Below are 22346 nucleotides of genomic sequence, written 5' to 3'. Positions count from 1 at the left end.
GAGAAAATGAAACTGGTTTGGCATAATATGCATACAATCACAGATATTTTAAAGATATTACATAACATTCTTAATACAAACATTCTGACAAACTCTGCTCAAAACTTTTCATCTCTCGTCATATTCCAGACAAACGATGAGTCAGGTTCTTGCAAGGCTCCCATGAAAACCATACAGCATGCCTACCAGATTGTGATGGGCTAATCCACTCTGTGAAACTTTCAGGATGGCATCTACTAGCAGTAGAAAAAAAAAATCCACAAAGTCAAGTAGATATTAAAACCAGCCAAGCTCTTGTGACAAAAGTCCTATGCAAGATAGGCAATGCTGTCGAGTAGTAGTCACAATGAACTTCCGTAGATGGAATTTTATGAGGGGTCAGGGTGCAACAGATCCACCTGAACACTTGCCCAGGACAATACAAACTCACAGTCTGGCAAGTAAAATGAATGGTACGGGACAAGTGGGGGGGGGGGGGGGATATGTCTTTATAGTGCCCTGGAGTATCAGCTGTCTGATGCATCTCCTCATCCCACTAGTGGGATTGGGCGATGTCGGTGAAGAACTGGAGGACGTCCTCGATGGTGAACTCCAAGGAAATCTTGGAGCCGGGATAGCACCTGGCAATCATCATCTCGATGTGTTTGTGCTGTCTGATGAACTCCTCCTGTAGCATCCTCCAGACAACCTGCCAGGACAAAGAAGGCATCAAATATTAAAGACACTCCCTAATTTTAATATAAAATACCAGCCTGCAAATACACAGGTGACTTCTGGTGCTTTCAAACTGGGGCACTTTGGGTTACAAATATGAACAATGATATTTTCTGAGAGAGAGAGAGAGAGAGAGAGAGAGATTTGAAGGTTTCTTACTCTTGTATCTTTCTGCCCAATTTTTAGAGTCTTATCACATTTTAGACATGTAAATTTCATATTTTCTGAGGCATATTTTTTTTTTTTTTTTTGGCGCTCCTACGAAAATTGACTTAAAGCTGAAATAATGAAATCACAGAGTATCATCTTTCACTGCCTATAAATCTTATTTGCATGTGTCTTTGTGACTAAAGTCAATGTATTGTAAAAGCATGTAGAATTCTGATATGCCATAACTTTCTAATAACTCAACAAATTCTAGAGTGATCGTCAATGTACACTGTGTTTGCCTTTATATTAGAGTTACCTTTAACATGGAGTGCTACGTAATGCACTTGAACTCATTCGGGGCCAATCTTAGTGTACCCAAGAATGTGTGTTTGATTAAAAAAAAAATATAGATATGTTTATCTTCCACATGTTTCTGATTAAACTTACCTGAAGCAAGTTTTCTTCTTCACAGAGTGTCTTCTCAACCTTCTTGATCAAGTTTTCCAGGTTCTTCTTGACCTGGAGAGAATCCATGTAAAAAAGCAGAAGACTTGGTAAAAAAAAAAATGCAATAGAATAAAGCCTCTTTGTTTTGATTATTTTTATATGAAATGTTATAGGAAATGCACTGGTCCAATGACTACAGTGTACTCCCGTTATAACGAACACGATTATAACAAAATTCCGGTTATATTGAAGTAAAAATTCAGGCTGCAACATTATCCACTCTATGTATTTTTATTGTTTATTTGTTCGGTTATAACAAAATTTCGATATAACAAAAGAAAACTGCCGGTCCCAAGGACTTCGTTATAACGGGAGTCCACTGTATATGCAAATCAAATTTCAAATGTGAGCTGATATGGTACGCCAAACGGCCAAGACCTGTAATACCTTGCTCCTCTGAAAATCATTAAGTGTCTCTTTGGAAAAGCAACATCCTGGATTTCTTGAAGATTACAGTCTACGCACCAGATGTGAAATTAATTCAAGGAATGAGCCCACTATATTCAACCACTCAGGAATGTAAAATCATCTTTGGGTTAAAAAGTAAAACAAATTCTATTTGCAAGGTATCTATTAGCTACGATGGGTATTTCTATACCACACCACACTTTTGTACTACCTATATTCTTGCAAACTGCGTCTGGTATACAATCTCATGTATCATTCCACTCTACTACAGTCATGCATAATACCATATTGTATGCACTGTTATTTTAATAGCAGTGGTGTTATTCACACAAATTTCACAAGTCGGCTGATATGCATGAATTACACCACTCATGATATTGTCTAACAGGTCCTAATTCAAGAAATTTTATACCTCATAAATCCTTGTTTGGATTGGACAATATGGCATGAAATCAACATGTCACTGTAATGGGAAGGAATGAGGAAGTTGTACCCCACCTCTTTCTGGGGGTACTCCTTAATGACCCGCCGCAGCTCCTGTTTGCTGAACTGGATCTGGTAGCCCACCTCCTCTTCCTTCACCCCCTGGGACACCAGCACCTGCACCCCCTCAAAGAAATGCTGAAAAATGGGAGGGGGGGGGGGGAGGAGAGAGTTGCATGCTTTACTTACACGGCATCTCAATGGACACAAATCAGCCTGTAGCCTTACCCTGCACAAATTACACATACAATACATCTATAGATGCCGATTGATCACGAAGTGATATCATACGGGTTTTAAGAGTCAGTGATTGGATAATTGTGATCATGTGGCTGTGGCTGTGCATGGTCTGTTATAATCACCCAGGGCTGAACATTCTGTTACATTGTCATGTATATAAATAGCAAACGAAAGCAAGCAATAGCTTCCCAGAGAGAGTATATATGAAGGGACTCCCAGTTCAAAACATTACAGGCCTCAGGACACAAAGGAGATTGATAATGACAACTTAAATACTTCAATTCTAGGTTTAGAATCTTCCTGGTTTATTATCAGTTTTTTACCCATCTCCAGTTAGTTCTGGGAGATGGAATAGGAAGTGAAGATTGAGTAGGGAGAGAAGAGAAGGCAGACCACTATGGAAGACTGCATACATATTACTGTAAAGCAAGGAATGTTCACATGCTTTTTTAATTTCACAAATTTCACGAGAGCCGAGTTTCACAAAATTAAAATGCACGTTTAAGATCTTGTCTACACTATATTGTATATACACTGAATGTTTGAATTGAATGAAGCAACTGCCGAAAATGTCATGCTGCGAATATTAAGGCTGTCGGCTCCCATTCGTAAAAATTTCATGCAGCAAAAATATCGTGTTTTACAGTATTAATACATGTTGAGCATCGCCATGGACCCACTGAGTGAGCCCCATAGTTGATAGGAGGGGTGAAAGCCAAAAAGTGGGGAGAGTTGAATGGTTCATGCACCTGCCAAGATAGGACAATGGGGTAGGGTTGACACCTTCTGTGCCAGGGACTTTGGACAGTGTGTACAATGATAAATAGTTTTCAGTACCTAATGGTACTCCAAGCATACAAAGGGTTTATTAAGTGTGGAGAGGGAAGAAATGGATGGAAAACTCACATTGATTTTCTCAATGGGCCTGCCAAGGGAGTCCAGTGGAGAAGGGTTTAACTCTTTCAGAGCCTGGGACTTTGGACAGTGTGTACAATGCTATGAGGTTTTCAGTACCAACTGGTATTCAAAGCACAACAAAGGGTTTACATGCAGAGAGGGGAAGAAATGGATGGAAAACTCACATTGAGTTTCTCCATGGGCCTGCCAAGGGAGTCCAGTGGGGAAGGGTTTAACTCTTTCAGAGCCTGGGACTTTGGACAGTGTGTACAATGCTATGAGGTTTTCAGTACCAACTGGTATTCAAAGCACAACAAAGGGTTTACATGCAGAGAGGGGAAGAAATGGATGGAAAACTCACATTGAGTTTCTCCATGGGCCTGCCAAGGGAGTCCAGTGGGGAAGGGTTTCACTCTTTCAGAGCCTGGGACTTTGGACAGTGGATACCAGTCTATGAGGTTTTCTGTGCCAATAGGCACTCAAAGGATTTAAGTGTGGAGAGGGGAAGAAATGGATGGAAGAACTTACATTAAGTTTCTCCATGGGCCTGCCAAGGGAGTCTCTGACGTAGGACTGGAGATGCTCCTGATATTGCTGCTTCGCTTCCTTGCGCTCACTTTCCAGACAGGTGATCTTCAGCCTCGACAGGACATCTGCAGCAAAGCATCAACAAATAATAATGATCTTCATCATTATCACCATCTTCATCATCATCACCATCAAAATCACTGCCATCATCATCCCCATCATTATCATAGTCTGTATCATCATCATCATCATCATCATCACCATCAATACCATCATCATTGTCCTCATCACTTACAAAGCATTCCAAAAATGGTGGTTTACCACAGAAATATTAATTTCAATCTTCTCAAATCTACTGCCAATTTGAAGATGAGTTAATACGTATCTAGTGATTTAGTGGCTTTTCATAATTGCACAAATTGAAAAACACAATTACACATCAATATCAAATGACTCATAAACAAGAAAATGTTTACTTTAATACTTCATGAATCACAAGTAATGAATAGTAAAAACTCTGATGAAAAGATATAACACTAAACAAGGTTTCTTAGGTAATGGGTACAGTGAGCTAAAGGTCACTTGAAATATAGCATCATGTAGATTAGGTTGCACTCTATCTATTAACAGAATAAATCTACTGGTGAAAAACTTACCATGAAGATGATGGAAATTTTCTGTGTGGGAGAAATAATGATTGTAGAGACTTATCAATAGGAATGCTGGGATGAATTAAGGAATATCAAATTCATACAAACTTGGGCCAATCAATGTTACATTACGTATTAAGAATACCAACCCCTATTAAAATCAAGTGCAAGAAAAAGGACACTGCCTTACTATATCAACACTTGATATATTAGCAATATTTCATTATATATTCTCCAATTTTCAAGACTCCATACAAGCCTAAAAAAGGAACAAGATATATGGGGATACTACAGGAATGAGCACTGCAGAAGACTGCATAATTATTTAAAGGAAGACTTATGTTCTGTGCTCCAGGTGAATTGAGAAGATTAATGCAATGAATCATTTGTGCATGAAGGTATTTGGTGGAAGTGGGCAATAGAATCTTATATCTTAAAACTTATTTCTGCAGCAAGCAAGTGACATATACAGTGGAAATATATTCAGGATATGGTTTATCGTATTTTGTTTGATATCTAGGATGAGTTTGGCTATAGAAAGGTACCCCCCATGAAAAAAACAACAACAAATAAACAACCAAATAAGAGTGAGTTATTATGTAGAAGTGCCTTCATACGAGGATTAAATCCAGTGAGAAAAAATCTCATGACCATTAAGTTTCTCTTCTCAAAATGCCATTCATCCTTAAATGTTAATGTTGACAATATTTGACGGCTCATTAAAAATGGAATTGATATCAAAGTATAGATTTTGCTTTGCTGATCTACCGCCCTAAAATAATAAGAAGATAGGAGACTGGATTAAAAATGAAAAAGAAAATGCTAAATGTCCTCTGACATTGGTAAAGCAGGTTCTCTGAGAGAGGAGGCAAAAGATTTTGATTGGTCCAACGACCCTACCAAAGATGATGACATCATTCGGTGTCTTCTGATGCTCCTTGGCCACCCGGTGGATATTCCTGAACTGGGCGTCGGCCAGCCTGGCGTAGGCCTTGTCTAGGTTCCCTCTCAGGTCCGAGCCCTTGAAGACAGACTCTGCCTGACCAGCAAACGTCTGCCATTAGGGGAGATTAAAGGAAACCAAAACCCTAATATAAACGTTGATTGAGTAAAAGCAGCAATGTCGGTAGAATACATCAGGGAAAGTTTGAGGATAATTGGATAATCGGTTCAAAAGTTGCTGATTTTCCCAGTTTTGTTGCCATCATTGCTGGATACGAAGACTACTACGATTCATGACATCATTATGGACAACTATATAAAGGAAATATGAGGAGAATTCCACAAAATTTAATTTTTCATGAAAAGTACACATCCCATCAACTTGTTACTGACTTATGTTAGGGGTAATACCATTCCCCCCGCTTTCTGAAAGAGGTAATTAAAGTGCGCTTTCCCACTGACAGAAAAGTGAAAATCTGTCAAATTTTTCTTTTACACATACCTCAAATTCCTTGACGAAAGGTAGGATGCCACATTTGCTCTTCTTGGAGACTCTCGTTTCCTCCACCGACCGAATTAGGTTCTCCTGCACAGATCAGAAAAATTAGACAGAAGACAGGTGTCAGGCATAGGTCACATGGCAGATAATCATCACCATGACAGGTTTGTCATGTGATATTAAGTAAATCAATCAAACTCTTGCTATACTTTATGGTACATAGTCAAATATTTCCAGTTTTCACAGCAATAACAGTGTACTCCATAATCATTTTGAGAAGACTTATGAACTTAGATATATAAAGCATAATCATCTGTTTTCTTTTGAGACAATATCAAAGCTATATTGCAACAACCAACACAGTACTTACAGTTTTCTTTTTGTTTTGTTTTGTTTTTGTTTTTTGTTTGTTTGGTTTTTTTTTTTACTGCTACTATGATACAAAACTGATGAAATTAAAAAAATTGAATAAATGAGTACACTACAACTCATGACTACCATTATTTGCATGCTTTGGAGAAGAAAATTTATAATGATTGCATCATATATCTACTGAGGAGCAGATTAACTATCACAAGTGTTCATTTCCCTGGGTCTTCACTTTGCCAAGTGATGTGACTAGCAAATTCCTGTCCGACACAGCATGCCACAAAAGGATAACACAGGACGGACAACTTGAGCCAGTTCATGGGAGACTTTAACATCGTACTTGGCACATTAGTCACAGAATTTAGCACTGTCATTTTAACCTGTTGAGGACGGACTGATTTTGCTATAACACGCATTTCCCACAGACTAATACTCGGGACTCTTTCTCAACGGGTTAAGAGCTACTAAGACTGGAGGGGGCCCTCACCATGTACTTGTCAAAGAGCCGCTTGACCTCCACCAGACAGTTGGCCATGATGATGCTGAAGTAGGACGCTGACTTGGCCTGGTTCTCGCTGGACATTACGTGGGGGCTGATTCTGACCAGCATGTAAACAGAGTTGCTGGACAGAGGGGAAAAAAAATCATAGTGAAAGAATCAATCAAGACATGGGCCATATATAAACTTCCCTTCATCTTGCTATACCTCAAGTTCAATACAAAGATGTATTTACACTCATGTTAAAAATTTCACTCTTTATTGTGACCCTATGTGAGCAAATATGGTGCTCTTGACAGGTCAATGCACATATTCAGTTTATGTTTGTTAACCCTAACTAGGCCGGGGGGGGGGGGGGGCCCCCCCCTCGACGTTCCGCGCGATGTATCACTAACGTAAAAAGCTATCGCCGCGACGTTTCATGACTTTTTTCTGTCGAGTCTCCCGCATCTTTTGACACCAAATTTGCGATGCCCGGGCACGCGGATCCGAAGTTTTGCATGAATATGTACATGCATGTCAGACCAAAAATTGCTCAAATTTCATAAAAGCATTATTATTTTGGGGCTTTATTGATTAAAATCAACTAATAACATATTTTCTCGTTCAGAACGATGTCGCAGACAAGTTTAATCGAAAAAACAATGAAAAACATAAAGTCGAAAAAACAAAGAAATACATAAAAAATTCAAAAAACAATAAAATACTTAAGAAATTTTTTTGGATGGCTCAATTTTTTTCTCTTATATTTGCTTAGGACATTAAAAAGAATATTTACACAAAAAAATGTGCCCATTTCGGGCTTTATTTAGTGATTTATACCAAATTGTCTGATTTCATGCATCATTATGCATAAATTAGCATAATTTAGCATAAATGACAATTTTTCGAAAATCTAACTTCGTAGTACTTTAGATTACATCATGGACAATGTGTGTGCCAATTTTCGTCGCGATCGCGCGGTCGACGGCCGAGATCTGGAGGGGGGCCTGGGAGGCCCCCCCCCCCCCCGGCTCTATGATCTACCAAAATAGCCCGGCCTAGTTAGGGTTAAATTGAAATTGTTCATTATAATCAGTAAAATGCTCCACGTATCATACCATAAATGGCATTTGCACTATTAAAATGAAAAACTCATCACCATAATCATTATCAACATAACATCAAGTTACCATAGCACGTCCTATACACACTTTTATACTGATTTGGGTAGATGAAAACATTGACATTATTACAGCCATTTTATTTCTTTTCTACAGTACCTTTCAACCATGTAATGGTGATTAATACCTCAATGGCTCCCTTAGACATACCTCATATAACATTCTGGATATGCTGGTGTGTTTGCTTTTTAAGATTTACTGTTTTCATTTCTGATCTGTTTGTTGCAATGTTTGCAATGAGTACATAAACTTAACTCTGGAGTTTTTGTGGATGTACTTACAAGCTATCCATCCTCTCTGAAAAGGTGATGAAGGACTTGATCTCTGGTTCCAGACACTGGAAGAGCTCCCCCATCACTTTCCTGTTGTCAGGGAGTGGTAAGAGGGTGAAGAGGGTGGGGGGAGGAAGCAATTGAGTGAAGAAAGAGGGGTACATAATATTAACACATTGAAAAGATACATTTTTATTAAGTGGGGTCACTGGTAACTTTTGTATACTTGTCTTTTCATTTCCAGTCAATATTTTTGACTTTAAACCATCCCCAATTTGCGATTTCATGTGCATAAAAGAAATCATCTTTCCATTAACAAATCAAACATCTATCTTCTTGGTCATCTTTACAAAAGTCTACACAAAATGTTGCAGGTGCACCATACAATATCTCATTCTAAGAATTTCTTGGAATATTCCTAAATGATGTTACTTTGTCAAGCTGACAAAACAGATCATAATTACAACTCTTGAATAGGAGTGTTGAAGCCCTGCAATACCAAGCACAGCAATGAAACTATATCAAACACTCACAAAATAACCCAAAGCAAGCCCCAAACCAAGTGACCATCACCAATATACTGTTTGCACATGTTTGCTTGCTTTAAAGGCGAATCAGTGCTGAATATGGATTAACATACTGTAGTTTGTTCATTCTTGCTATAAAGGTTGTATACTGCCCAGAGTCCATGGTCACTGTACACCCTATTTCTGCTCTTCAAGCAGCTTAATATGTAACTTTGCTAGCTTTAACACCAATACCATCGCACCAATCTCCTTGGTAAGATACTCCGATCTTTGTTCATGTCACACCCAATCCATGGTTGCAATCAAAGTCTTCACTGTAATCAAACATATACCCAGGGGATACAAGGTAGTCTCAAAAGGAGTACCAGAGGAATACATAAAACATATAAGTATACAAATCAAATATAATATCAGAATGACAAGCATTCTGGAGGTGTGAGTATCATGTATCTATGGACACTATTTGAAAGGGTTTGTAGTTTCGAGGTGTAACATGGATCTCTTTTGCCGAAAGCTGCTGATCACACAAAAAACTCAATAAAGTCAAATTCTACCTGAGCTCAGAGGGGTGTACATAGAAACCTACTGTGGGTGAAAGGGGAAAATATGTCTTGGGTACTGAGAAAGGAGGGGCTGGTTGGCGAGGAATGGAAATCCTACATTTGAAAGGATGTCTGGATTGACTCTAAAGCATAAGCCATTCACTTACATCAGAACAAGCACTGACTGAAATTTTCCGTCCCTCTTTCTTTTAACTAAATAGATAAAGATTCTGCTGCTTAACAAATCAAACATCTAAATAAAATATTTACTACATGATACGAATCTGACATGTCTGGAACACTGACATTATGTTGGACATGTGCACAAAGAGGTCTATAAAGCGATAGCCATCTTGGTCTGGGAAGAATTATCAGCAAGAAAGAGACAAGAGCGAGAGAAGATATTAAAATTTTCCCGAGATTGAAATAGGTGTGGCACCTGTCATTCTCTTTTCAGAGACACTGCAATCCAAGATTAGATACACACAAGGAAAGCAAAGGCAAGTGGTAGAATATACTGTATACGCCATATATTTCGCGAGTCTAAATTTTCGCGAATCGGGAATTCCCGACGATTTCGCGAGTGGTTAAATTCGCGATCGTGGAGTCTGTACTGAACGGAGAAGTGTACACGCGTACATCACATTCACATCGGGATCAGAGTCAATATTTTTGCGTGTCTTTAATTTCGTGAATAGCACCTGACTCGCGAAATTCGCGAAAATAAAAACCTCGCGAAATATTCGGCGTATACAGTATGCAGAATGATGTAGGTAAACTCACAGCTACTGCACTTAAATTCAAAGGATACAATAAATGACAACCACTTATAGAGGATTTCTTTTTTGTTTTGACTGTTATTAAGATTAAAGGGCGTGTACAGTTCTGGTCGGGGTGAGGATTTAGCTTTTAACGTTTAGCCAGATATTCAGAAGTCACTCTATGAGATGTCAAAGAGCATGCGATTCTAAGGGGTATCAAAAGTTTATTTGATGAAAATCGGTTTTGAAATGTCTGAGATATCCAAAAACAAGGTGAAACAAAGAGGTCCTAATAAAGGTGGGGCATGTCGCCTTTTATTATTATCACTTTTGGGGATATCTCAGCCATTTGAAAACCAATTTTCATCAAATAAACGTTGAATCCTTCTTAAAATCACATGCTCTTTCATATTTCATAAGAGGTTTCTCATTATCTCACTTAGGAATGTTCAAAACATGAATCCTCACCTCAACCAGTACTGTACAGTCCCTTTAAAGGGGCATAGTCCCGGTAGTGTAGAGGGCGCTGTTGATGATACTGCCGATCACCGTTAGCATTGATACGAAGATTACCGAAGTTGAGCTGTCATTAAGAGTAAAGTGCGTAGGTGTTGCTAAGTAACGTTGCCTTCGTTGTCTTCTCTGCCCATCGCGCAGTCTGTAGTAATGCCAGGGTGCGTGCATATGTGCTTGTTATTATGACATCACAAAAGAGGTTTGCTAAAGCTGTCATCCCCCTCAGCCGAATCATGAGCCGAACTGTGATCGGACCACTGACTTACAGTGGATTGGACTTCTTCGGACTCGGGGAAGTGGGCCAAAGCGTAAGCGCTAAAGAGGAGTCGATAGCGTAGGTCTCTATAGGAAACTTGCGCCGTACGCCCGCGTAGGCATTTGACTAAAACACAGGGACCATGCACCTTTAAGCACATAATCTTCTTTTTGGAGAGTACCAGTTATAAGATCATGTACGTGCTTGATCAGCATTATTACAAACATTCGGTGTTTAAACAGGGCTGCACACTAGCCCATTTTTTCTACTGGCCCGACCTGTCCGTCGGACAAGTAGGTAGCCAGTTTTTCCATTTTTTACTGGTCCATTCCTGGAAAAGTAACTGGTCCAACAGTGATTCTTACTGGTCAGGGACTAGCAGACCAGCGCCAGTGTGCAGCATTGGTTTATAGCAACACAGATCAAACACATGATCTCATGTACTGAGAGTAACAGAAAAACAAAAAGAAAACCTCTCGTTACTCTCTCTGGAGGAAAAAATCCTGAATAACGACCGTATTTACTGCATACTACAAAACTTACCACGTGAAAGTCACCTCTTGTCATGTCAAGTACGTTCCTCAATCTCTGGAAACACATTTCCGATTTATCTTCATTCTAGCTCTACCTTCCAGCTTTATATCATATTTTCCTCTTTACATTTCTAGAAATTTTTCCAACCAATAATGGGAAGCTTCTAGATCTACTATTTCTGCCTTGGTTACATCACATGTAAAGATACTGCATCAGAGCAAGTAGAACATGTCTTGACTTTACGGTACATGATGTATAATTACTGATATGCGAGGGAAATTCAGTCAACACAGGTTGGAAGAACCACTGTAGTAAGTACATCAAAGGATTTAAATATTTTCATAATGACTCTAATACATAGCACAAACACATCAGTTATCTGGTAGTTTCAATGTTCACTATGAGTACTGAAAGTGTCTAGACACATGCTTCACCTAAAATGTTTAAAACCTACTAACACACAGGGACCTCAATACAACAACAGTATCCCACCGTGGTGACAGAGACAAAACATTAACTTGTACTTACATAATGTTTCACTGTTCAGAAATTGTGATGAAATGATTTATGTCACCGAGGTATTCAAAGATTTGTAACACATTGGGAGAGCTGAAATACTTTCTGCACAGATTTCTCAGCATCAGTTTTTCTACCATAAAACTTTATAGCAGTATGTTGCCTACAGGCTAGTGCATAATGATGGGTTCCTTACAACCTGATGTGGGGTAAACATTCTTTCTTCCTATGATTTTGACAGAATCACAACACTTATGAGAAGCACTGTTTCTCATGAATTGGAAAATGCCTGATAAGAATTGTGGTTTAAACACTGGCAGAAATAGTTCTACTTTGGTACAGTTGAATTTAGCAGAAAATATTTTCATTCTTCAAGCATACAATTTCCACCAGCGAGTCATCATGGCTTGAATTACAAGATCAAATAAAAACGGTGAATGGTGCTATCTACTTTAATATATATGAACAAAGCTTCCAATGAGTCAGAAGTAAAGGGGAAACACAGGTTTACATACATGTACCTTGACAGCATGTGAAATTGGCTAATTTCTGACGAAGCCATCAGAAACTACTGTCTTTAACTGCTAATGCATGCAAGCTATAATATCTAGGCTACCTCCTACTGGTGGTATCTCCACTGAATCCCTTTCGACACATTTAAGACCATACCGATTACATTTGCTGACCCATTGTTTATGAAGCTTGGCCTTTGATGCGCTCCAGAAAGAGAAGGCAAGCCCAAGCCCAACCCACACATCAAAACTTGGAGAGAGAAAAAGACAAAGGTGCTATCACCATGACAACGAGCACACTCAAATACAAAACATTATATCTAAACTCTCCACCAATCAACTTCAAAGTACAGCTACAACAAACATTGAACTAGGCAACAATAATGAGCAATGGAAAATAAAATGCAAATTTATGACACGCCATCACTGTCTAACCAAAAGATACCAATTTACTAAACATATTCAAAATTTATGCAAGTCTTTATATCACTGGTTGTTCGTAACTAAGAAAGCTTGTTCATGGTTTGCCTAACATAGCAACTTTAATTCATGTAAACTAGATTCCAAGTGTTGAAATGCACTGACTCTGTATTGGTCAGTGGAATAGTTTCTAGTCAGGTCCTAACATTGAAACTACCTACATTTCAAAATACTAGTAAGCCAGAATATTGTGTAAAGCTCCTCATGAAAATGCAGATGTTTGGATTTTAGCAGTTTGACATCTCAAAATGGTAATTTTCTTACAATATGTCCCAAATGGAGTTGAGAAGGAAAGCAGATCTCACTTAATAATGTCATGACATGACTTTACAGTCACAGTCAATGTTGGCTTGGGATTCAACTTTGACAGTTTGTCCACGTTCCTTTCTTAATAATCCAAATAAAAAATAGTGAGTTTCATGTCACAAGATGACATACTAGTGTCATAATTTGATGTCATCGGCACTTCAATTCACAAAGTAGTACTGAGCCTACATTGTGTCCAGACTATCCACAACGCTTTGCTAATAAAGGTTATACTTCCTCTAAGGATGTATCTGAAAGCAGGTGATAATGTGACTCATTAGTCACTTCCTGCTATTCATTCACACCCAACCTCAATGGACAATAAAGGACTGTTGCATTGTGGGATTGTTACACAATGTTCCCATCCAGCTCTCTGGCTCTCTGGCTCCCACTATACTACATCATTATCCCATCTAGTCTCAGAAACTAAGTCTCTATGGTTTTATCTGTTTATTTCTTTTTTACATTGTGAATGTTTAATAAAGTAGGGTCTAAAATTCTGTCTTTTGAGCCCAATGTTATTCATTCATATTTATGTGTTTCAGTTGGTTAAAGTAAAAGCCTCCACAATGCTGAATTTACAACTCATCCTTAAATTGGCAATATTTTGAAAAGATGGCAGTTCCTGTTTTCTCCCAATGGGCAATGTTTGTGCACTGCCTTCAGATTTTATACAGATCTAATGAATGTAGCAAATGTCATCAAATCCTTCTCCTACATAAGATATGCAGTCAACCTTAATGTTGCCAATTTAGTGATGACAAGGGATTTTCTGCAGCAAATGCCCCATAAAATGTTATTGAGGGGTTCACTGATGCAGTCGTTGGTTATACCATGAACCTCTTACAAGGATGGACAAAATATGTTTAATACAGGAATGGCTTTTCATAAATTTGCACATGATAGCACATCAAAATATAAAGCATGGCCCTCTTACATAAAACTTTGATTCAAGCATGAATGTCCACATTACAATCTTCAGCCATTTCAACAGTCCGACGGCTAAAAAGCAATGAATGGGATATTCATTTGTGAATCAAAGTCGTATGTAAGAGGCTCAGTGGCAGTGTGTTAGTGCAAGCAAGTGTAGTATCCAAATGGAGAAGTATACAAGGAAATGGAAAGGAATGGCAGAAGAAAAAATAAATAGAAACCAGCAGCATCTAACACTCAAAGTTTTTACCTTCGTCCTCGTGTAGTAACCTTTCCGTCAATCTCACTTTTGAATTTATCACACAGAAACGCAAACACGATAACTCTGATTAATTGCTTGCATTCTGACAACAGCAAAGCAAACATATTCCTTCAGCACATAAAACCATGCACCTGCTACATTGGCATTTCCAGAACTGCTTAAATATCCAGAAGACACTGGCATTGAATACAGTGGACTCCCGTTGTAACAAAGTCCTCGGGACCAGCAATTTTCTTTCGTTATACCGAAATTTCATTTTAACTGAAAAAATAAACAATAAAGAACAAAGAGTGGATAATTTTGCGGCCTTAAATTTTCCTTCATAGTAACCGGAATTTCGTTTTAACCGTGTTCGTTATAACAGGAGTGCACTGTAATATGTCAACGTCTTCCACTGCACAATTTTCTTCTGATAAAGTGTCAAGGGTATGGATACATAACTGTATCATTTTTTTTTACAAAATATGTTACTGATGGTGAATAAAGAAAGTTTCAGTTCGTGAAACCTGTATCCAAAAAAAGTTGATCTCTGTCTGCAAATCTGCACTGTACAATGTATCTCTCACTCCTTTTATGGTAGCTTTTAACAAAGGAATATGACTGGTCTCTCTGGCTGTAGTACTTTCTAGTAGAGCTTATGAGTGCACTATCTTGATATTGCTGCTGATTTTAGATATGTGGTAAACCAGACAAAAATTTATTCTTGAACAATTTACACAAAGTAGTTATTCTTTATCTCCAGAATAAGCAAAGGCTCTTTACTGTGAATTTTTGTGTTCTTGCTCAAAGATAACTATCCAGTGCACTTGACTACGGAGGAACATTCATATATAAAATCATGCCAGTTCAAACTGCCAAACAAGATACATGAATACAGTGTGAAGAACTTTGAGAAAAACCATTCAAACATTTCAGGAAGAACCTAAAATGACAGAGACAAGTTGTTAAAACTTTTTGTTTGTAGAAATTGATTTATGCCTCAATAACTATTCTCTCAAATACAAAGACATATCCTCTTTTTACTTGAACAAAAGAAGAAGACGCCAAACCAAAAGTGGAATGAAGGATTGACATATTCATGAGGACATATTTTCCTTTTTCTCCCACTGAGAGAGATCTAATCACGCAATTTGCATATAAAACCCATTTTTGCGTGAAATGATCAGGCTGTAAGACTAAACTAGTTGCATCACTATATCTGTAGTAATTTTGCTTTCCTTTGGCAGTCACTTTTACTACATTTTCACTACTTTTTTTTTTCTCTAAATGTACTCGCAGCTTCAAATTGTTTATTCTGCCATTTGTTTTTTTCCCTAGAATTTTGCATTTTGAAAAAAAAAAAAATTGACAAAAAGAAGCATGACAAAAATATAAAAAACAAAGGAAAAGTGTTTTTGCTAGTGCAAGTGTGAAAGTGGCATTAACAGCTTACATGGTGATTTTGTAAATAGGTGTCAAGAAAAAATTACCCACATAATGAGCAATTTTGAAACAGCTCATGGGCTTGACTTTAAAAAATGCTAGTGTTGTGATTGTTGTTACAGCAAAAGCAATTAGCTTGCAAAACTTACAAACATTCAGTCTTATAGATGACCTAAATACTAACTTTAATCGCTTTCTCCTGGGAGAGAATGCTTCAAAAAAAATCACATCAACCCTCAATATCTGTTCATTTTGGGGTTTTGGTTGATATCATGCTTGGCTGTGTCTTTGGCACAACATTTGACTGTTCAAACCACAGCTCACAATGCATGCCCACTTGACTGCGTGCAAGTCGGTTTCTTTCAAGTCATTATTTGGGCAACATCGTCACACCACACTTCATTTGTCCCGAGGAACAATAATTCATACATGAACAAATATTGAAAAAACAACACCAACAACAGAAAGAAACATGGGCATGTGTTGTGATGTTGATATAACTGGAACATAGCATGTGTGGAAGCAAAATGAGCTTCAAAGGACCGAGTTCATGTACTAGCATCCAATTTGTAAGTTAAAAACATGTTACGCAAATCATATCGATGGCGTGACATGAAATATGATGACGGCACTGTCATTGTTATGAAATCTGAACAGCAGTAATTTGCTGTGAGGGAGTAAATAATTCAGAGAAAGTGACAGGTGTGACAAAACTGCGAATAAACTTCATGATATCTTACCTGAGCTCAGGGTTTAACGCGCATCCCTTCTTTTCCCTAGGGACAGGAATAAGTCGAAGGTGATCACAAAATTGATCCAAATCATTCATGCAATCAGTGTAGCAAGTGATGGGAAGAAAAGCAAATGAAATCACAAAGGACTTGAGGCAAATGAACAAAACTTTTAGAGGGGTAAATAATGATTTGAAGGGGGAAAAGTTGTTAATTCTTTCGAAGGAGAAAACATATATCATGAGAAAATTGCAGGGATGAAAGGGGAATGTTGACTAGCAAAACAGGAAATATCTAATTCTGACCAATGAGAGGATCATTTGAAGTTTGATCATCAAATGAAATCATAGATCCTTAAACTTCGTCTCATGTCGAAAGAATCAAGTTGCATGAAATATATGACATGTGTAGTACACTACCCTCTACTCTCAGAGTATAACATATGTACACATCTTATGAATTCTTTTATTACATTAAAGGATACTTTTTACAATGTTTCTATTGACTATTCTCCTTTTTAAAAAGCCAAACAAAAAAAACACACACACACAAAAAAAACTAGAATTAAACAATCAACATTGATTACACAGAACACAAACAACTGAGGAAAAAATACATGATCTTTTTTTTTTCTGAACTATATCAGACATTAACTCTGTGTTTGATGACATCAGTTTAAGAGAAAGTAAATGTAGCACGAAGGCAGTGAAATTAGGACAACAAATTAATGAAAATTTGGGCAATATCTGATGAGTTCTGATCATTTGAATATGATTAAGCCACCTAATATGATTCATTGGTATGATGAAGAAATGGACTCGGTCTAGTAACAGTGATTTTCACTGAATGAAATTTCATTCACTATCAAAAGACATAAGATATATGCTCCACATTATGGATATATTTTGCATTTGATGTTCTCCATGACCTGAGAAGTTGATTACTTTATGCAAAATTAAAACAAATTGTGTTCTGGCTGTTTGACCACAACTACCACAAAAATTTCTGTGGCAAGCAGTCACAATGTTATAACTTTTTGCTACTTGTATAATAACATCCTTCATACTGAACTGAATTGAATTGAATTGATATTGAAATTAATCCCTCGCATTGAATTGAACTGAATTGAAAAATGCTCTTACTAAACTGGTACTTTGAAATCTTCAATTTTGAAAATTTCAGATATCTATAAACATCTTTTCCTACATAGGATATTCTCCATAAAATGTTGGAACAGTGGAAAAGGAAATATAATTTTGTATTACCATACAATACACGGTTTTGATACACTAAATGGTAGATGTCAAGATAATAAAATGTATTAAAGCAAGAGGTACATCTGATCTTGCCAAAAAAAAAAAAAGTTCAATTAGTCACTCAAGGGAAATGAAATATGGAAAGGAGTGTGTCCCACACCATTGCAATTAGTGATTTATCTTTGGGTTCGAGATTTCCTGAGATTAATTGGGGTCAGAAAGAGATGATATCAATATTAGTACTACTTCCTGGAAGGAGAGAGGGGAGTCAGTTGTAAAGCTAGCAGTTTGGGGTTAGTACACATCAAGGGACATTGTTAGTTTGATGTGGTAGCTTGAGGTGGTACCTGGAGGTAAACATGGAGGGGGGGGGGGGTAGGGGTGAAAACTTGACATGTGCAGGGATCATCCTTGGGAGAAAAGACGAAATCTTCCCTCCATATGATGGAGAGAAAATTAAACAAAATCTGATTCTTGCTGGCAGGGCAAACAGCACCTCACTGGCAGGGGGCAGTGTGCTATTTGAAGGGAAGTGGTTGACTCATTGAACCTGGGTATCCAACAACAGCTTGCTGGGCTGCTTTGGACAATTTCTACCAATCACTGATTCCTCTTGAAAGTAAACTGTGATGACACCAGAGTTTTTTTTAACATTTATGTGCGTGTATCGTGTGAAAGTTAAATGGATCTGCTTCATTTCTGCCAAGTGTGTATTCTGATACTTTTAAATTTCCTCTTGTGTGCTGAAGCATGCAGAAAGGAAAATACAATAAAAATGATGAAATACCATCCCTTCTCCCATTTTTTTCTCCATTAGTCTTGATTCAAGCCTGAATCTCATATTCTTGCAAAGTATGTGACTCTAAAGCACAGGTGTTTCACATGCAACAAAGTCTGTAGTTATATGTGCCTTTAAAGTATGATTATCATATGACTTGGGACTGTAGACTGAAGATTGCTTGCAAAGCAAGAGTCAATCATGTGCTCTAGACAAGGAGGATTCTTTTTTTTTTTTTTTTAATTACAATACCGTGACATTTGACCTCGGACATTTGTCTACAATCTAGCAATCTCATCTCCATCTTACAAAGTAAACCTGAGCCAATTATCATGAAAATCCACCAAAGGTTCCTCTTACACTACATTCATCAGATCTGGGGAGGAATGAATGAACAGACAAACAACCTGAAAACATGATTCCTTCAGCCACATTTAGGACGTAGGCATGGGAGAAAAAAAAAAAGCCTTTGTGCTAAACTGAGCATTCCTGTGCAGTGGGTGGGGGTAGTGCCTTGTGCTAGGATATAGTAAACCTCAAACCAACATCCTTGCCCCCTTGTTGGCACAAGATGCTGGCAGGAGTGCTTGCTAGATAGACTGGGTCATAGACCAGACTAGGTTGGGTGCGTTCAGTTGCTAGACAAGACTGGGGTTGGGTGTGTTTAGGTTTACTAATTGCACCCATGACCATTGACTGAATTGCTATGTGATTATTTCAATGCCTTACTCTGGTCCGACTTGCTTCCTCTGTCTGCTGAACATGCCCCCATCCACTTGGTCAGCCATTGGGAAGTATTCTGCATCCTTTATGGAGGAAGACAAGATAGAGATAAAGAAAAAGAAATCATGATGCATATCAGTCATCCTGATTTGATTTTAATCTTACAAAATATTGAAAAAAAGTTTTGAAAGAAATACTAATGGAAAATGATAATCAATAAAATATAGGCAACACACACACACACACACACACACAAATCTAATGGAAAATGATAATCAATAAAATATAGGCAACACACACACACACACACACACACACAAATCTCAGTCCTGAAAAATGAAAAAAAGAATATCATAATGAAATTTTTAAAAAAGAACAGAAAAAAAGATGCACTACACAAATCTCCACCTTACAATCATACTTCTGGAGTCTCAAGTTAATCAACATTCACTTCTGCTTGTATAGCATTTCCTTTAACATATTTGTTTTTTGTTTCCTAAGGTATGGTTATACGTTGACTGTGGCTAACTATAAAACTCTTCTCATTCATTGAAAAATCTGTTATAAAACATAACAACAGCACAACAAAAAAGTACCTGTATGATAAAATAAAGACAAGGAGTATAGTTCAATCAACTTAATTTATTTCTCAAAGGTCTCTCAAAGACAGTGATGTCTATGAAATCCAAACTCTCCATAGTGCACAGCCAAGATATCAAGAGTACTGTAGAATAGGGTTTATTCTCAGGTAGTCAAATCATCACTAAGTAGTCTAACACAAATCTGAAACTAGAGAAACCTGAGAGGTCAAACTTTATGCAATCAATCACATACAATGATATATATATATTTTTCTAACTTTTTAAAAAAATTTGCTCTGGCATATATGACTGCCAGTGATGAAAAGATGAAATCAATAAAAGACCAACAAATAGGTATGTTCATGTAAAATATTGGCACAAATTTATTTGTATATATGTGCTCCTTGCATGGCAAGTGACATAGAAAAGCTGGCACACTTATGCAAAATTACATAATCCTTCTATCTCATAGCACAGTCAGAAAAAATGTCCCCCCTTTCCCTGACAAGTCTCCTGTTCCAATGCACTCACTGTTCCTTCAAGGTCCAGCCCATAACCAAAGAACTTGGTGCAGAAATCCTGCTCAGCGTTGCACATGGGTTGAATCTCATTCAATAGCTGTGTGAATACCTTGTGGAAGAAAATGAAAAACATAAAGACACAGTCACATGAATAATCACTTATTACTTTACAAATTCCTCTTTGCTTTTCTCCAAAGCCTATACAGATAATTCAACTTTATTTTGTACTTGTATTTATTTTTTTTTTTTTTTAATCAACTATGGTGTAACATCAACATTTTGGAACAGTCTAATTAACCAGGATGGCCTCTTCACTGCTACAGAATTGTGCTTACTGAAGGCCCTCCTATCAATATTACCCAAGCATTGAAAGAAAACAATTTTTACATCTGGTTTGAGAGGGCCAAAGTGGATGAATTATTTCTGTCACTGAATGTGATTGCACTGGGCAGGATTTAAACTGATGATCCTCTGTTTAGGGGCCTTATCCAACATAACATAATGCATAAATTAAAGTTTGAAAAGATTGAAAGGATGCAGTAAGACCATGAAATTGATGTGAACACATGGCCCACGATCCTGAACCGAGACATCAAGACTCCGCACCAGCTGCACAGCAGCATGGTTTATATGATTTTTAAAGCACATCCACAATACCAACATTCAATATTTGCAGTTTCCAATATGGAGTCGCATGTGGAACTACTGAACATCTGAGAGCATTTTAGTGGTTAAATGATAACACAAATAAACAGATTCTCCACAACTGTACTGTCTCTATGCATCTTCTGTTCACACATCATGATGCTCCCATTAAAGTTTGAAATATTAAAAGGGTGTAATGGGACCACGACAATGATGCGAACACTTACCATGTCAAATCTTTGTTTGTCGCTGAGATCGGACTCCGTAGCCCGGAGCCCCGCGGAGAATTCCTGAAGGGAAGGGGCGCTCTTCATCCCCTTGGTCCCCATTCTCGGAGGGTCGGGCGTGGCACTTCCCTTGTCCCCCTTGGAACCAAACTTCTTGGTCTCGGCTGCCTTGGCCTTTGAAAGGAGCACCTGTCGGGCTCTCTCGTAGAAGTCTTTGAGCTCTCGCTCATAGACTTTCTTCAAGTTGTCTGTATAGATCTGAAATTATTCATACGAGACATTAATAGTATAACTCTCACAAACAGGGTGTACAAGCATGTATATAACTCTAACAACCATGAATTAACTTTAACTCTTTCTGTGTCATGGTTGAAACCCCCTCTGTGCCACATTATTCTGAGACAACAACGTAGTCATGCTTTGAGAAAACATTGTTTTTCTAATCTATGTAACTTCTATACAGGTTTCTGTTTATAAGCTGGACATGTAGTGAGCAGAGTTGTAGAGAAAATAAGAAGCTTTGCTTTGAAAATTGTATGACAAATCGATGATTGTTTTTCTTAAATGACCAGTAGCTACATTACTATACAGGCATGACTTTTGCACACAAAACAGTGGCAGAAACTTAGAATTTACATGCAAATCAATTAGGGAACACTGCTTGATAGTCAATCACCACATGAAATGAAAGCTATATGTGAGATGAGCGGAAATTGAAAAAGAAAAGCTTTCATTGTACTGCAGCATTTGGCGATTTATCAATCGGTTTGGGTGGGTTTGTGGGAATGAGCAGAATATGTGAAGTTGGCATGCCGTCAACTGAGTCGGACGTGTGAACGTGGCACATAAAGAGTTAAAATTGGAGGTCTAAAAACACACAACAAAACTTCACTTTGAACAGACTTGTTGAAATCAAAGTGACATATCAGAGACTTTTTAATGAAACTAGACATACTATTCAGAAAGGCAAAAGTAAAGACATGGTTTCCCAGGACA

At 37.8% G+C, this 22346-nt stretch overlaps 1 protein-coding gene across 1 annotated transcript in view; it reads right to left on the bottom strand.

Annotated features, from left to right (window-relative positions):
- Nucleotides 1–535: 535 nt before the first annotated feature.
- Nucleotides 536–22346, bottom strand: part of LOC140234659 (exocyst complex component 1-like) — a 41023-nt gene continuing 19212 nt past the window's right edge. Inside the window, exons 10-22 of the mRNA XM_072314692.1 lie at nucleotides 21351–21608; nucleotides 20489–20587; nucleotides 19383–19459; nucleotides 16629–16664; nucleotides 8331–8411; nucleotides 6875–7010; nucleotides 6022–6105; nucleotides 5478–5631; nucleotides 4584–4604; nucleotides 3928–4052; nucleotides 2278–2400; nucleotides 1312–1383; nucleotides 536–688 (exon numbers count right to left, since the gene is read on the bottom strand). Coding sequence (XP_072170793.1) covers nucleotides 536–688; nucleotides 1312–1383; nucleotides 2278–2400; nucleotides 3928–4052; nucleotides 4584–4604; nucleotides 5478–5631; nucleotides 6022–6105; nucleotides 6875–7010; nucleotides 8331–8411; nucleotides 16629–16664; nucleotides 19383–19459; nucleotides 20489–20587; nucleotides 21351–21608 — 1419 coding nt within the window. The remainder of the gene's footprint in view (nucleotides 689–1311; nucleotides 1384–2277; nucleotides 2401–3927; nucleotides 4053–4583; nucleotides 4605–5477; nucleotides 5632–6021; nucleotides 6106–6874; nucleotides 7011–8330; nucleotides 8412–16628; nucleotides 16665–19382; nucleotides 19460–20488; nucleotides 20588–21350; nucleotides 21609–22346) is intronic.

Source organism: Diadema setosum, chromosome 11 (genome assembly GCF_964275005.1).
Source record: "Diadema setosum chromosome 11, eeDiaSeto1, whole genome shotgun sequence".
Taxonomy (NCBI): Eukaryota; Metazoa; Echinodermata; class Echinoidea; order Diadematoida; family Diadematidae; genus Diadema; species Diadema setosum.
Note: the sequence above shows the minus strand (reverse complement) of the source record. Positions and strands in the feature narration are given on the sequence as shown.